This window comes from Heterocephalus glaber, unplaced genomic scaffold (genome assembly GCF_053883595.1).
Source record: "Heterocephalus glaber isolate CG9 unplaced genomic scaffold, H.glaber_assembly_v1.0 deba00001687, whole genome shotgun sequence".
Taxonomy (NCBI): Eukaryota; Metazoa; Chordata; class Mammalia; order Rodentia; family Bathyergidae; genus Heterocephalus; species Heterocephalus glaber.
In genome coordinates, this window is record NW_028258412.1 from 8,811,647 (window position 1) to 8,827,610 (window position 15,964).

The window sequence follows — 15,964 nt, forward strand, 5'->3', positions numbered from 1 at the left end:
TACCTAAAATGTACCAATGATTAGAATGAATAATCGATAATGCAAAATAGGAAGAAAAGGTCCAAAGGGGTAGGGGTAGTGGGAGGGGCAGGGGAAAGGAAAGAAGGGAAAGAAAAAATGCTGAGAAATGGAAAAAATGGAAATAAAGTCTTTGTAAACAGGGAAGGGTGGAAGGGGTGAAGGGAGGGCTAGGAATGGGGAAAAAATAAGAACTAAGATGTATTATGTAAAGGTACAATTCCAATTGAGAAATGTAATTGTGTTGTATACCTACAATGTACCAATAAAAGAATTTAAAAAAATAAAATAAAATTTAAAAAGCCCGGGCCGGGGATTTAGCTTGGTGGTTTCACCACCTGCTGTGCAAGCGCAAGGACCCGAGTTCGATCCCTGGTACCAACAAAAAGAAAAAAGCCCAAATGTTATCAAGTAGTTCCTTTAGAAATGGCTCGCCAATCAAAAAATAAAAATAAAAAACAAAAAAACCAATTTACACTAAAGTTCTCTTTATTTCTGGCCATTTGTTCACAACTATACACACAAAGATAACTCCCACATGTACCTCCCAAGCCCAAATCCTTTCTCCAGAAATTCAAATGTGTATTTCTAACTATATAGGATGTATCTCCCCAAATCAACATTTGACTCCCAACCATAACAACTTCCCTTTTTCCACTTATATGAGAAGTTATCTGAAACTAAGACTTCTCTTTTTCTCCTAGAAGGACTTACATTCTGAGCTTTAGTGTTCATAGGCCCAGAATAAAGCTATGAATATGTGCACCCAGCTAAAGAGGGATGTAACAGGAGCAAAGGATGGGTTCTGGGTCATACAAAGTTTTGTCACCACAGTGAGGACAGAGGTTGGCGCTGAACCAGACCACGGCTTGCCTCCCTGCATCATGCAGCATCTGCTTTAGCTTGGCATGCAGGTGGGCAAGTTTTCCCAGGTGGAGGATGCCTGGGTTGTCTTCATAAGTCTCTAAGGGAGCAGGATACAGCACGTGGTTTAGCTTGCTCAGCCCAATGGTGTGTAGCAGGAGATTCTGCAGCACACCCATGGAGATGGAATTCCCACAGAAGGTGAAGGTTGTGAGTTGGGAACACTTGCTCAGGCCAGGCAAAATGGCAATAAATTGAGGGTCCATGATCCCACACTCATCTAAATCCAGGTCTTCAAGAGTGGAGGAGGCTCTCTCTAGCAGAGCTCGGAGGGGCTCAGGACTCATAGTGGTCAGATTGACCCCACTCAGGCTCAGGTCCTTTAGCTGACTCATGTTGGGGCACTGGGATAGGTGCATCAAGTCTGACTCTGAAAGTAGGCAGTTAGTTATTGAGAGTATCTCCAAGGAGCTCTTCAGGCACCTGGGGAAAGACAGAGCAGTTAGTGCTTGAGAATAGAGGTGGTGGTGGGTGGGGCAGGGTGGGGATGATCCAGGCCTTGAGGGTGGAGGGGAGGACAAACCCAAAGTCTTTCTTCTTCTTCTTTTTTTTTTTTTTGGTACCGGGAATCAAATTTAGGACCTTGCCCTTGTGGCTTGTGACGCAGGCAGGCGGCGGAACCACTGAGCTAAATCCCCGGTCCAAAGTCTTTCTGATTATAGTCAACTCCCAGGACGGAACAGTGTAAAGGGGCATTCAGGCAAGTTCAGGGTTAAGTGGAGTCCTTTCTCCGCCACTAATTTTGCTGTGTAACTAGGTCAAGTGATAGAAATCTCAAAATCTTCCTTTGCTCTTCTGTCCAGCAGAGAACATACACCTCTTAGGTGCTGTGAACATGAATTAAGATGGTAACAGGACATGCTCAAGTAGAGCCTGACCCCATGTCTCAAGCAAGGAAAGATATCATTGAATTTTGGTTTCAGAGATACAACTGAAAATGCTTTTTAATTAACAAAAATGGAAAAAATTTAATTTCAAAAAAGAGACCAAAAAAAGGAAAATGCTTTCAACTTAAGCTTCCTTTTGGCTACCTGCCTGGGCTCCAGTCACCTGTATCTCTGTGCTGGATGAGGCCAGCAGGAAACATGCACAAAGAAAACATTTAGCCAAGATCAGCAACATCCAAAGGTGGTACCAGCCAACTTAAAATGTATTATCAGTAAACCACCTATCACTGTTTACCATTCCTCATTCCCACTCTTCTCTCATCTCCATAATCATGCATTTACTACATATCTCTCCTACAGTTCAAAACAACCCTTTACAGGGAGAAAATCTGAGATAGGGTTGGAGGGAGAGACTCACTGTTAAGTAAGTTTGTGAGTGCAGGGATGACAATCTGAAGTCTAATGTCAGATGGACTTTCCATTCTTCAATGTTCTCCTCCCTTAGTTTGTTATCCTAGACATCACTTCCCAAGAAATAATTTCTAAACCCAATCTCCCCCAGACTGAAATCCCCCATTAGTTCCTAGGGATCACTGTTAATAGCATCTCTCCTAGTTTATGACTCTATCGTTTGTCCCTTCCAAAATTCATGTTGAAATTTAATCTCCATTATGAGATACTAAGAGGTGGAACCAGGTACAACCTTTAAGAGGTGATCAGCCGAGGGTTGCATGCCTGTAATCCCAGCACTCTAGGAGGCTGAAGCAGGACCAATTTGAATTCAGCCTAGGCACTTAGCAAGACCCTGCCTCAAAATAAAAATAAAAAAAGAGCTGGGGATATAATTCAGTGTAAAGATCATGGGTCCAATCCCCAGTACCAGGGGAAGGGGACAATAAAAGAGGTGATTAGGGCTTTGCTTTCATGAATGGATTGATGATAATAGGCTATCTCAAGAGTGGGTTTGCCATAAGAGCTTCTTTGGCTGGATCCTTGAGCACTTCATGTCTCTAGCCTTAATGCCCTGTACCATTTTGGGATACCACCATTAAGAATCCCATCACCAGATGTTACCCTTCAACCCTGGACCACAACTGTGAGCCAAAATAAAACTTTTTATAACTGATCCAGTCTGTGCTACTGCATTATTAGTAACAGAAAACCAATTAAAACAACCTCTAACCTTTATTTGGGCAGTTATATTATAACATACTTGGGAAGAAGATAAATGTGTTGACTTCTAGTGACTTTTTCACTCTTGCATTGCTTGTGGCTGGCACACAGTAGATGCCCATTATTGTTACTGAAATGGATAAAGGCCTGCTGCGGTCTACAGAGAAACCTAACCAAATTCTCACCTGAGCACCTTGTTAAAGTGGCCTTTAAGGAAGGAGACAGAGTCTAAATATAGTTTCTGGAGGGGATGAAAACTGAGGAACTGAGAGGTAAACTGGCTGACATACTGTTCTTCCTTCTCCAGGTAAGTACAGGAAGTAAGGATGTGGGAGAGAAGGAGTCTTTGAATATTACTCATCTGGCCCAGGTAAGGAGCAAACATCCCAAAGGTAGACATCTTCCACGTACAATTAATTTCCAAATCCTGGACAGAGTCCAGCTGCACCATTTTAAGGATCATCTTGATATTTTGGATGGGCATCGCAAAAATCTTCAGCTTCTTACAGCACAAGTGTAGTAAACATTTTTTCTTCTTGACCTTCTTCATGAGGGAGGTGAGCAGTTTATTTTTCCTGCCTTGCTTGAGACACAAGTCTAACAGGACCTTCACAGGACCCAAGGACTGCTCTGCTTGTGTCTCAAAACTACCCACTTTTTGCTTTTTCTTCATGGGCTGTGCAGCCTCTAGTTCAATCAACGACCATACATCCATCCTGGTTCCAGACCACACAGTCCAGAAGTCCTGATGTACGTTTGTGCGTAAATCCAACACTTGCAGGTTCCACCTCCTAGAGGGAAAACAGGTAAGTAATTCAGAATTAAAAGCAGGAGTCTCAGAATCAGGTGGGGAACAAACATCTGACTTCAACTGTTACTCTAAACCCAATATCAAATTCTCCCTTCACCACTGAGATCCTTACTTGTCCCTGCTCTCATATTTTTACATGACACTGAGTAGAAGTGGGTACATGTTCCTTCAGTCACCTGTGTAACTTCATCAATCATGAACATCCAGATGCTCATTCTCTAAGTGACACCAGCAATGACCCTCAGACCTCCCTTAGCTTCCTCACGGGCACCAACAGAACCCCCTGGCCCACCCTTTGACTCTCTATGCCCTGACCCCAACTATGTCTTGCTCAGATTCCCAAGGCCCTCCCCAGACTAGTAGATAACTCTCACCTGGGTCGAACCTCCTGAGAAAGCAGCGCATCAAGCCCACTGAGTGCTGCTTGAAAGTTCTCCTGGTGAAGTTCCTGTTCTGTCATCAGGGGCCCCAGTGGGAGGCAAGGAAAGGGCCAGGCCTGCACCATTGCCTTGAGGGTCTTGCTGTATCTCCTAGCATAGGCTGCCATGAAGAGAGGTGGGAAGAGCTCTATGGGCAGCTCCTCCAGGGAACCAATGACCAAGGCCTCATCTCTCAGCAGGCTCTGCTTAGCCAGGTCCAGGAGTGTTGGTGGAGTCAACATGGTCATCCTGATGAATCTTTTTCAAAAGGAATCCTGAGGAAATGTGGGGAACAAAGCATCCTTCTCAGGCTAAGTGTGAGCAAATCTATCTTCTCTCCACCCTTCAGAGGGACCAACCCCATGCCAAAGTCCCTGCTCTGACAACAGCAAGGAAGTCCTCAGTTTACTCAAATTCTATAGTCAGTGGCTACTAAGCCATAACTGTGTCTCTGCCAGTCTCAAGACAAGCATCTGGCCAAGTGCCAGAAAGGTGGCTTGAGGACCACTTGCCCCACCCCATATCCACCCAGTGCTCCATTTAATTCTAGACTCCTGGGAAGTGAGTACTGAGGAGTACTGAAAGCTGACTCTGCCCTCTTTTAGAAAAACATTTGATATTACAGATTGATTATCCCATATCAGAAATGCTTGGGACCAGAAATGTTAGGGATTTCAGATCTTTTTCAGATGTTAGAACATCTAAATATACAGAATGAGATACCTGGGGATGGGACCCAAGTCAACACAAAACTCATTTATGTTTTATATATACTTTATAAATATAGCCTTCAGGCAATTTTATACATAACATTTGTAATAATTATGTACATGAAACAAAACTTTATGATGTGGAAGCTTCCACTTGTGGCATCATCTTGGCTATGAAAAAGTTTCAAATTTTAAAGCATTTTAGATTGTTAGATTGTTAGATTCGGGATGCTCACCTGTTTACCCAAGGACAATGGAAATGAGAATGCCACATGGCCCAGCAGTCTCCTCCTCCACTTGAACAAATAATAACCCAAGTGAGAAACATAAGAAATGTATGGACAATAGGTGTCATAATATTTCCTTTTTTTTGAGGCAGGGTCTCACTATGTAGCCTAGGCTGGCCTCAAACTCATGGCAATCCTCCTGCCTCAGCCTCCTTAGTGCTGGAATTGCAGGTGTGTGCCATCACACCTGGCTTCAAAAGAGTATTTTTAACTGACAAATATTGTATACATCCATGGTGTATCACATGTTTTAAAACACGTAGACTTTGTGGGCTGGGGATTTACGTCAGTGGTGCCTGCCACTGCCTGCCTTGGTAGCGCAAGGTCCTGAGTTTGATCTCCGATACAAAAAAAATATATACACATTGTAGAATGGCTAACTCAAACTAACATATACATTACCCCATATACTTACTAATTTGTGGTCTACTCTCCCAGCAATTTTCAAGTGTACAATACATTGTAACTAAAGTTACATGTTGTATCCTAGATATCTTGAATAAACCTTTATTCCTTCCCCGTGTAAAAGAAAAAAATCTTAAAACTATTTTGTAACCATTTACTTAAGAAAGAGCACCTAACAAAGTCACAAAATCACAAATGATATGAACAATAACTGCTGGTCACACATTATATAAAATGTCATTCAGTAAAATTCCAATAAGCAGATGTCTTTCATTCAAATAAAATCTGTTGAACTAATTATTTTAAATATCTATAAAATTACATAAATCAAAATAAATAAAAACGTTTGAAATTAAGAGAAAATTACATAAATCAAAATAAATAAAAATGTTTGAAATTAAGACAAAACTACACTGAAAGCCAGAAGAAAAACCTGCTCTCTTATAGAGAAAGAAAAAGGAAAAACCTGCCTGGCCTAGAGACCTTGGTTGAGGTTCCCAACTGACCAGACTTAGGTGTCATGCAGGAAGCTGTCTGCCTAGACCTCAGAGAGGATACAGCATTGACTCCAATGCTCCAGGACTCTGCCTTGCTCCCCTGACCCCTCAGAAGCTGTAACAGGACTTTGTGGTATGCCTTCCATTTACAGCTCAAAGCTTCCAACGAGAGCAAAATCTTACCACATTACTGGATCTCCATCCAGTGAATCCTGATTGGTTTTTTAATATTCTGTAGATTCAACTGATCAAATCGCATATGCATTCATGAAACAGACAGAACAAGAAAACCAACTGAAAGTGTAATTGTCGGGGAAAATTTTAGGCACATAAAAATTACTCAAATGTTTAAGTCAGCTTTATGAAGAAGATGGTATCATCCCCAAAGTGGGAAAAACCCAAATTAAAAATCCCCACATATCACAGTGTCACTTACAATTTATGTTCCATAACACAACAAATAAAATGTCTATTCAGGGAGAACCAAGGGGTGGTTGGTCTTCCAGACTTTGAAGATCAAGGCTGCCTGTATCAGTCAATATTCACTACAGAAACAGATATAACATAAGATATACAAATATGTAAGAATGTACAAGATTGGCTTACAATGACCACACCCAGAGTCAGAAGAGGAAGACTCCAGAGGGTCTGTCTGTCTCCACACTGGAGACCACAGGATTTAGTCAAAGGTCTGGAGCTTACTGTGAGTCCATATCAGGAGGCCAATGGATCTGTGCCAGAAGCTGAAGAGTCTGTGCTGGAAGCCAGGAGATGACATCAAAGGCGAAGACGGGGACTCCTCCAAAGGAACAGAAGCAGGCACATCCTTCCTCATTTTGCCTTTATAACATCCAGGAGAAGAGCTGCACTTGGGTGGATCCCATAGGATTTCATCCCTAGGATGGATCCCCTGGGGTTGCTGCTAGAATTGCTGAGCCAAATTTAGCTAAGTTTCTCTTAGCCAAACTTCTCAAGCTGACACAATCAACCTTCACACTGCCCTAAATGAAGTTTAGTCAAAACTACAACTAGGAATTGGCCAGGGGTAAGGGTGGGCCTGGGGAGGGTAGGGCTGGGCATTTGTTATGGTATATAGTAGATTATACCTAACAAGATAAAATGTTTTGTTTGGAGAAGTTGAAAGACTTTGAATGGCACTGAGGAATTAGAAGGGGAGGCTAAACATCATCCATATACCTTTAGTCCCAGACTTAGAAGGCTGAGGCAGGAAGATCACTTAATCTCAGAAGTTTCTGACTAGTCTACACCACACAGTGAGTTACCATCTCAAAACCAAACCAAACGAAAACTGTGGGCTGCAGTACAGTGTGGGTATTGGCTAAAGAAAAGTCCAGAGACCTGGTAAATTCAAGGTGATCACTGAGACCCAAGGGAGATTCAATCTTCCTTCCTCCCTGGAGGTAGTGTTTCTTGTCAGTGTCTGGGTCCACTCATCAAAATGGCTTGAGAGGATTAAATCTAGAATGAGGGTGGAAGAAGGGCCAGGAGGTAGTATTAGTGTGCAACCTTTCAAGTCTGAAAGCAACTGAGATGTGAGAGCTGTAGGTTCTGTGGGACCTTGGGGCCAGGAAGTGAAATGGGTATGGGCGAAATGCATCTATCCTTGTCATCCAAGAAGCTACCGGAAGACCTTCTGTTTAGAACCTAGTGTCCTCTTCCACATCTGAATGGTTCACAGACAGCAGAGGAGGCCCAGGCACCATTCAGGGATCTTTATGATTTCCAAAGCCATCTTTCCAAGATGTTGAAGGCTGATGATTCCTCAATCCTAAGAGACAACTAATGTAAACAGCATCAAAAAGCACCTTTCTCCCTCCCCATGCTTCTTAGGTACAGAGATTTTGATCAGAGAGATGCTATGAGACACAACAATTCAGCTCAATTTTTCTCTCTCTGTTTTAAGCATGAAACACAAATGACAATACATTTTTGACAGGTCTCCCACCACCTCAGCAGCTATTATGTATAGTAGCTGCCCTATTCCTATCGTGCCTTGGCCCCTCCCCTTTGTGACATCATGCCAAGATGGTTGCTCCGACCAAAGAACAAACCCTTCTTCCCAGTCTGCCCCTGTTCCCGCCTAGAGAGTAACCCAATACTTGCTCACCTCCTACCACCTAGTGACATCACCGGCTCCTCCATTCCCTAGTCACTACCTCACTCAACTCCACCTCAGCCCCTACAAACCCCACCCCAGTCTCTATAAAAGACTCTCCCTGCCCCGGCCATATTGCTTTTGTCTCTCCTTTGTTCAGAGACAGCCCGGCAGATCTGTTCCCCTAATAAAGGCTTCTTGTGGCCTGGTCTGGTCTTGGTCTTCGGCCCTTTTGCCTGACAATTTTCACCTCACAGAATTTGAAGACATATTTCTCATTTAGTAATCTGCCAATTTTAGGGATGATTCACACATTGGTCTGGCTTTCACATTGGTGCTTTTGAAGTTTGAGAACACTAAGACAGTCTCTCAACTCCAAGAATTCTCCAGGCCTTTCTTGGCTCCATGTATAGTGACGCCCGTACAATTCACACATCCAGCTTGAGGTTGCTGGGATTCATTGAAGAACATTTTCCATTTTGATACCTTTCTGGAGGCAGCTTTTTCTCCAAATTTCTACTCTCAATGTCAATGGCCTTTGCAAAAATGTAATTAGATTGGAATATGCCTTAGACATACACTTTAACTGCCTGGCAAGCATCTTTACTAATTGGTGAGATAAAAATGATATCAATAACAAAGATAACTGTCAATGTCCCTAATTACTGGGCACCCATCAGGTACAAAAAAAGGTAGGGCTACTTCAGCTAGCACTTCAGTTAACCTCCACAGAAAGTCTACTTACATTTTCCTCTAGACACAGAATCCCAAGAAGGATCCTAAAGCATCTACCCTTTGGTCTTTGTTTTGGTCTTTAAAGTATTTTTGTGCTTCTGGTTTCTCCCAACCTATATTATCTCTTTCTGTATCCCAGGAATGTGAGTTCACCTCTCCTGGAGCCTGAGATGTGGCCAAAATACTGAAAAGCAACCTTCCACTGGTATCAACAAAATTCAAGGAATTCTCCAAATTCTTGTGAGCTATTTTGAGGAACTCAGTAAAACATAGAGTGTAGGAAGATAAAAGGTCCAGCACAGGCCCACCTATTTTTCTGGATTCAAGAAAGTACCAACAATGCTGGAAGATAACTTTTTCTGGGGAAGACTCAGGATTCTCTGGGCTTCAGAGGAACCAGGCTGATCACAGGCTCAATTACCAGACCTATCGCCAGTGGCTTTTCCCTCTCAAGCTCTTTACTTTGTCTAAGAGAAGAATCTACCTGTGATCCAGTAACTCTTTTTTTTCTTCACAGTCAGATATTTTTGGTATTTTTATTTTGATTTTTATTGGTACATGTTTGCAATTCATAATGTTTACACTCCTTATGTAGTTTTGGTACATGTACATACCATTGTTAGAGGGCTTGTGGAAGGATTCTTTGGTCCTTGTGGGGTTTTTTTTCATTTCTTTTATTTTTTTACTTTTTATTAACACATTTATTACACTAGTACAATGTACTAATAATGTTTACATTCCTTGTAGAAATCGGTACATGTATATAATACATCTTAATTCCTTTTTTTTTTTTTTTTTGGTAACAGGGATCGAATTTGGGACCCTGTGCCTGCAAGGCAGGGGGCAGAACCATTGAGCTAAATCCCCGGCCCCTTAATTCCTTATTTATTTATTTTATTTATTTATTTATTTATTTTTTGGTATCGGGGATTGAACTCAGGTCCTTGCGCTTGCGCAGCAGGTGGCGAAACCACTGAGCTAAATCCCCGGCCCCTTAATTCCTTTTTAAAAAAATCCTTCTTTTTTGTTCCTCCAACTCTTGATCCCATTACTTTTTTTAGTATCAGGTATGACACAGGTTATAATGTTTACATTCCTTGTATAGAGATAGTACATAACATCTAAATTCCTTTTTCATCTGCTTTCCCTCCTCTTTCTCCATCTCTTGATTGACTTCCTCTTTGAGTAAGATCTATCTCCCTACTTCCTATTATCTTTTACTTTGCTCTTTATTTATACTTCAGGTTTCTCAATTTTGTGTGTGATTTATTTCACTTAATATTATGGTCTCAAGGTGCAAACCATTTTCTTACAAATGACTCAAGTGTATCTTTCTTTATGGCAGAATAGTACTCCATCATATGCAAATACATTTTATTTATCCAGGCATCTGCTGGTGGACATATAGGGCATGTGTTGTTAGTTACTTTTCTCTTGTTGCTGAGACAAAATACCCAACACCCAAAATTAAAGGGGGAAAGGTTTATTTGTCTTACAGTTCATAGAAATTTCAGTTTATAATTGGCTGGCTTCAAGGGATGGTGGAAGAAGGACAACAGTTCATGGCAGAATACAGCAAAGAAACAAGGGACCTTAACAGCATCTTTCTGCCCCTTTTATTCCATCCAGACTACCATAGATAGGATGGTGCCAAACCACTCACTCACATGTAGTGGTTTACTAATCACATGCCCTTAATCCCAGCATCACATACTGTAGATTCAGCCACCTCCAAGAAAGTAAGCCCCACTTCATCTGCATGAGGCTTTGAGGGGACATCTAAATACAGGCCACAACAGGCCACTTATTTATTTATTTAACTATTATGAATTGTGCTGCCACAAACATGGGTATTCATGTATCATTGTAACGTGAAATCTTTAACTCTTTTAGTACACTATCCAAATTCAGTAATGTAGCAGGATACAAAATCAACACACATGCCACCTGCTGCACAAGCGCAAGGACCTGAATTCGATCCCTAGTACCCCCCCCCAAAATCAACACACAAAAATTAGTAGCATTCCTGTATAATAATAAACCCATGGAGAAAGAAATTAGGAAAACATTACCATTCACAATAGCATCAATAAAAATTAAATACTTAGGAATTAACCTAAGGAAATGAAAGACTTCTACAACAAAGCAGTGCACTCTGAAAAAGCAGATCAGTGAAGACATCAGAAAATGGAAAGATACCCTGTTTCTGGATAGTTGGAACCAATACTGACAAAATGGCTACACTTCCAGAACTGCAATCCAAGTCAAAATACCAATAGCATTCCTCACAGAAATCGAGATAACAATCCCAAAATTCATAGGAATCTGGAAATGACCCAGAAGAGCAAAAGCAATCCTGGGCAACAAAAGCAAAGCAGCAGGCACCACAATCCTGGACTTCAAGTTATATTACAAAGGTACAGTTATAAAAACAGCATGGTTGGGCCAGGGATTTAGCTCAGTGGTTCCGCTGCCTGCCTTGTAAGCACAAGGTCCAGAGTTTGATTCCCGGTACCAAAAAAAAAAAGAAAAAAAAAGCAGCATGGTAATGTCACAAAAATAGACAATGAGGACCAATGGCACAGCATAGAGCATGAACAACTCCAGGCAATCCAGCTATTTCATATTTGGTAAAGGTATCAAAAACATACACTGGAGGAAAGATAGCTTCTTTAATAAATGATACAGTGAAAATTGGCTTCCACATGTAGAAAACTGAATCTAGACTCCTATCTCCCACCATGTTCTAAACTAAAATCAAAATGGATCACAGATCTAAATATTAAAGCAGAAACAATCTGCTGGAAGACAAAATAGGTAAAACTCTTGAAATCTTACATATGGGCAAAGACTTTGTGAGCAGAAACCCAGTTGCATAGGAAATAGTTCTGAGAATCAACAAATGGAATCATATTAAATTAAAAAGCTTCTGCACAGCAAAAGAAACAACCAATAGAGTTAAAAAAGCAACCTACAGAATGGGACAAAAAAATTTTTCCAGTGGTTCCTTAGACACGAGCACTCATATCTATAATAAATAAAGAACTAAAAAAAATTAGAAACCCTTCTTAAAAAAATAAAATATTCAATCCAAAAAAATGAGCAAGCAGAGTAAATAGGCCCTTCACAGAAATAACAATGACCAATAAATACACAAAGAAATGGTCAACATTGCTGACCATTACAGAAATGTAAATAAAAACAACACTGAGATTCCATCTCACTCCAAAGGGACTCCTGGGAGGAAATGCTTTCTCACCCTCCACATCCTTGCTAAAGACAAGGAATCAAACTCACTGATAGGGCCTCACCCACAAGATCTGGGAAGCAGAAGTGCACAGAGGCCCCTTTGTCGCCTGAGTCAGAGATTGAGAAGGCTGAGTCATCACCACTGCAGCCTGTGACCTGCACTCTGCTCGGTTCATCCTCCTTGCTCTCTGCTCAGGAGAGATACTAAGAAAGGAACTCTGGAGCCAGGACCCTGACTTTATGTCTCCACATGCCCCCCTCCTCTCAAGGTTTTGGGTTCAGTCAACCCTGGCCCAACTACCTTTAGAGTTTGGAGCTTTGAACATTAGGCCATCATCTCTTGCCTTGGAGGCATCAGTTACATTGAGGGTAATAATCAAGTATACTGATAGCTACAATATGAGCACACTGCTTTGCCCTGCCAGGTACACGGTCATTCTTGAGGTCTCAGTCCCAGCTCAGTTCCTGAGATTCAAGTAAGACCACGGGCCTACCTGGCCTCCTCATGTGGCACCCGAGGCCTAAGTTGTACAACCATGTTCAGTTTCCAAGAGTGACTCTTACCCTGATAGTTCATGGCCACAGGAAGTGAAATCAAACCTCCCTGAGCTCATGCACTCTACCTACTTGACATCCTATACTTGGTGTTTGATTACCCTGAAGAGAGGTTAGAATGTAACTCTGACTTTGGAAATACCAACACAATGACACTGCTTCTTTTTTTTTTGTACCAGGAATTGAACTCAGGACCTTGTGCTTGCGAGGCAGGCAGTGGAACCACTGAGCTAAATCCCTGGCTCTAAATTTTTTTTTCTTTTTCTTTTTTTTTGCTACCAGGGATCGAATTTGGGTCCTTGCACTTGCTTGCTAGGCAGGTGGCAGAACCACTGAGCTAAATCCCCAGTCCGACACTGTTTCTTACAAAAGGCAGCAGGACAAATCAAATGCTCTATGGGGAAAATGATTTGAAAAAATAAAGGCTATTTCTGCTTCTGCCCTCCTTGGGAGGATACTTAAGATGCAGACTCTCTCTTACTCCTCAGTGACAAGGACAGAGAGGACAGGCTTCTCTGGGCACCCAAGATGATTCAAGGGACCATCTTACCTGATGATGTCTTCTGAACAGGCTGGCCCAACTCAGAAGAGCCTCTAGTCCCCCAATAATTTGTCTTCTATATGTCCTATGGTGTCAGTCACTGGTCTCCACCCGAGTATGAGAGTAATGCCAAAATGCTCCAAAAGCAAGAAGTCTGTATTTCAACACATGTAGTTATGAAACAATAGCCCCCGCAAATACTGTTGAGAAAATAAACACTAGATCCTGCCCTATCTGTAGGAGTCTTACTCCAAACCTCAAAACCAGTTTGTCCTCAGCTGAACCTGAGGACAAGCTGAATGACAGACCTTGTGCTCAGTCACAAGTGACTCTTCACCCATGGACAATGGCTATCATTCTGCCACCAAATCTCTGCCGCTCCTTTGCTCCTTTGCTCCTTCTGGGATTTTGGCTGAACTGCCTACTCCTCTTCGCAACACCTCCAGAGGGACCCATTTCCAATGCACCAGCAAATGAGAGCAACAGAAAGCCCAGGCATCCCTACTGGTTATGTCCAAAACTCTCACGGGGGCATCCTGGTAGTCCAGACTGATATCCACCTTGCCCCATATTCGCTTGCTTTCAACGCTACCCAGGGGAGGGGTTGGTGACCTAAGGTCATTCTGTGAGAAAACAAAGCTTTATTTTTTTTTTTGTTGCGGTACCCGGGATCGAACTCAGGACCTTGCACTTGCGAGCCAGGCGCGGTCCCACTGAGCTAAACCCCCCCCCCCCCACTTACATTTTCTACCACAACGTTGCTCACTAAGACGCTGACTGGAGCTCAGCAGTCACTCACGAGGCAACTCCCCGCCCCTGCCCTTCACAAACCGAGGAATCGACCAATCCTAGCTTCTCGTGTGAAATCTTGCGAGATTCACTGGAGTCAAGGAAGAAATCCGGAACATTCTCAAGGCGTGGAAGGGGGAGGGAGTTGGGGGAAGGGCGGGAGGCGGGATGAGTGGCGCCTGTGGCCACTCCCAGAAGAGAGCTGTGGGCAGGGAATGGAAGTAGAGGTGGGAGAGGATGTGAGGGAGTGAAGAGACAGTTTAGTGGGGTAGATGTTGGAGGGAGGGGAGCAATTAGGGATAGTAGGATGAAGGGGAATGTTGGGTAGGTCTAGGAGGCGCCACGGGGGATGCAACTTTGAGGGTTAGGCAAAGAGGGGGCAGGGTTCTTATGAGTGGGTGGGAGAGTGAAGGCAGTGGGGGTGGGGAAACGGAGTAGTATGCAGGTTGGATAAAGGCAAAGGGTGATGTGGAGGCAGGGGTGGAGTGGGAGGAGGTGAGTGAGGGAAGCGGCTGGCATGAAGGTAGGAGGTTGAGGGCAGTGGGTGGGGTGGAGTAGGTGGGGCCAGAGGTGGGGTCAGAAGAGGAGGGTGAAGGGCAGGTGGGCTCATGGGTGGGCGAGTAGGAGAAGTTCTGGGAGTTGGAGGTAGGAGAATGAATGCCTGGCATGTGCTGGGTGTAGGAGGCTGGGAGTAGCTGGGAGAAGGGTGCAGGTAGGATGAGGGCTCTCTGGGACAAGGAGAGGTGCAGGCTTGGACCAACCCCGAGGCCTGTGTTTGGGGAGAAATCGCATTTATCTCATGGTGTTAGAGGTGCAGGGGCATGTCCTTGCCTTGAGCTGGGGTCCTAGCTCTACCCTACTTTCTTTGTCTACACAGACACCACTGCCCTTGGTAAGTCCCATGCCCACTCCACTCTAGACCCATTTACATAATCTTGAGGTGAAGAAATTCCTTCCTGTGTTCAATTCACTTGCCCTCCCTCCAGATGGTGTGTTCTTCAGTCTTCGAGTCAGGTTTAGGTTTCCAGAGTCTTTCCAGAAGAACCATATTCCTGTATTAGCTCTATTCCCTTCCATACCTCTACCTTCTACTGAGTCCGTCAGAGGACTTCTTGCTTTTCTTAATTCAGAGGTTCTTGCCCACCCCAACAAATCCTGGTTGACAATTGGTGAATGGGGAGCCAGTCAAGGAGGCAGAAGGATATGGAGGCCCGGAATGCTATTACTGAGCCTTGACCATCATGGGAATTTGTATTTGGGGCCGGCAAGGGGACAGAGTTCTGTGGTCTCTGGTATGGTTTGCAAGGGAGGTGCCAGTTTTGACACTTTCTTTCACCCAGTCCCTTTTGGAGGTGGGGAAGGCAGAATCATACTGCTGGAAAGGTAAAGAGCAATCTTCCCTGGTGAAGCGATGGGGAAGGGGTTCCCCAAAAGGAGGCCCCATTCAAGGTGGGACCCCAGATCTCTTTGGGTGTTTTGAATTTATCTTGCTCACTCATGCCTGGGAAGTAGTCACCCTCTACAAACTTTTTTCTGAAAGGGATAAAGTGGGGTCTAGGACTATGTTCCTGTCATCCCAGTGACCCCAAATCTTCAACTATGTCATGGTGACCTTGGTGGCTAAGAGAAATGGGCAGCATGGTAGGTAGTTGTTTATTCCTGGATTTGTTCTGCTATTGTCCAGCCATCCTCATGCCAAGGGGAGCTTCAGGGTCCCAGCTACATAGGTGAATGGATGAATGGAGGAATGACAGAAGGGTTGGAATGTACATAGCTACATTTCAATGAGATCATTGCATTGATCCCCATTGGAACTGAGACTGACACATAGATCAGGTTGATAAAAAC

The 15,964-nt window shown here is 43.3% G+C and overlaps 1 protein-coding gene and 1 gene segment (V, D, J or C); one reads left to right on the forward strand and one right to left on the reverse strand.

Moving 5' to 3' along the window:
- LOC106009314 (Ig lambda-1 chain V regions MOPC 104E/RPC20/J558/S104-like) overlaps positions 1-15,964 on the forward strand; it is a 505,149-nt gene that overhangs the window by 141,128 nt on the left and 348,057 nt on the right.
- Positions 349-13,979, reverse strand: Prame (PRAME nuclear receptor transcriptional regulator). The gene is made up of 4 exons (XM_004844075.4): positions 13,337-13,979; positions 4,188-4,507; positions 3,188-3,793; positions 349-1,365 (listed from the first exon to the last, which is right to left on the reverse strand). Exons 2-4 carry the CDS (start codon positions 4,478-4,480, stop codon positions 789-791), a joined length of 1,476 nt encoding a protein of 491 aa, XP_004844132.2. The 5' UTR covers positions 4,481-4,507; positions 13,337-13,979; the 3' UTR covers positions 349-788.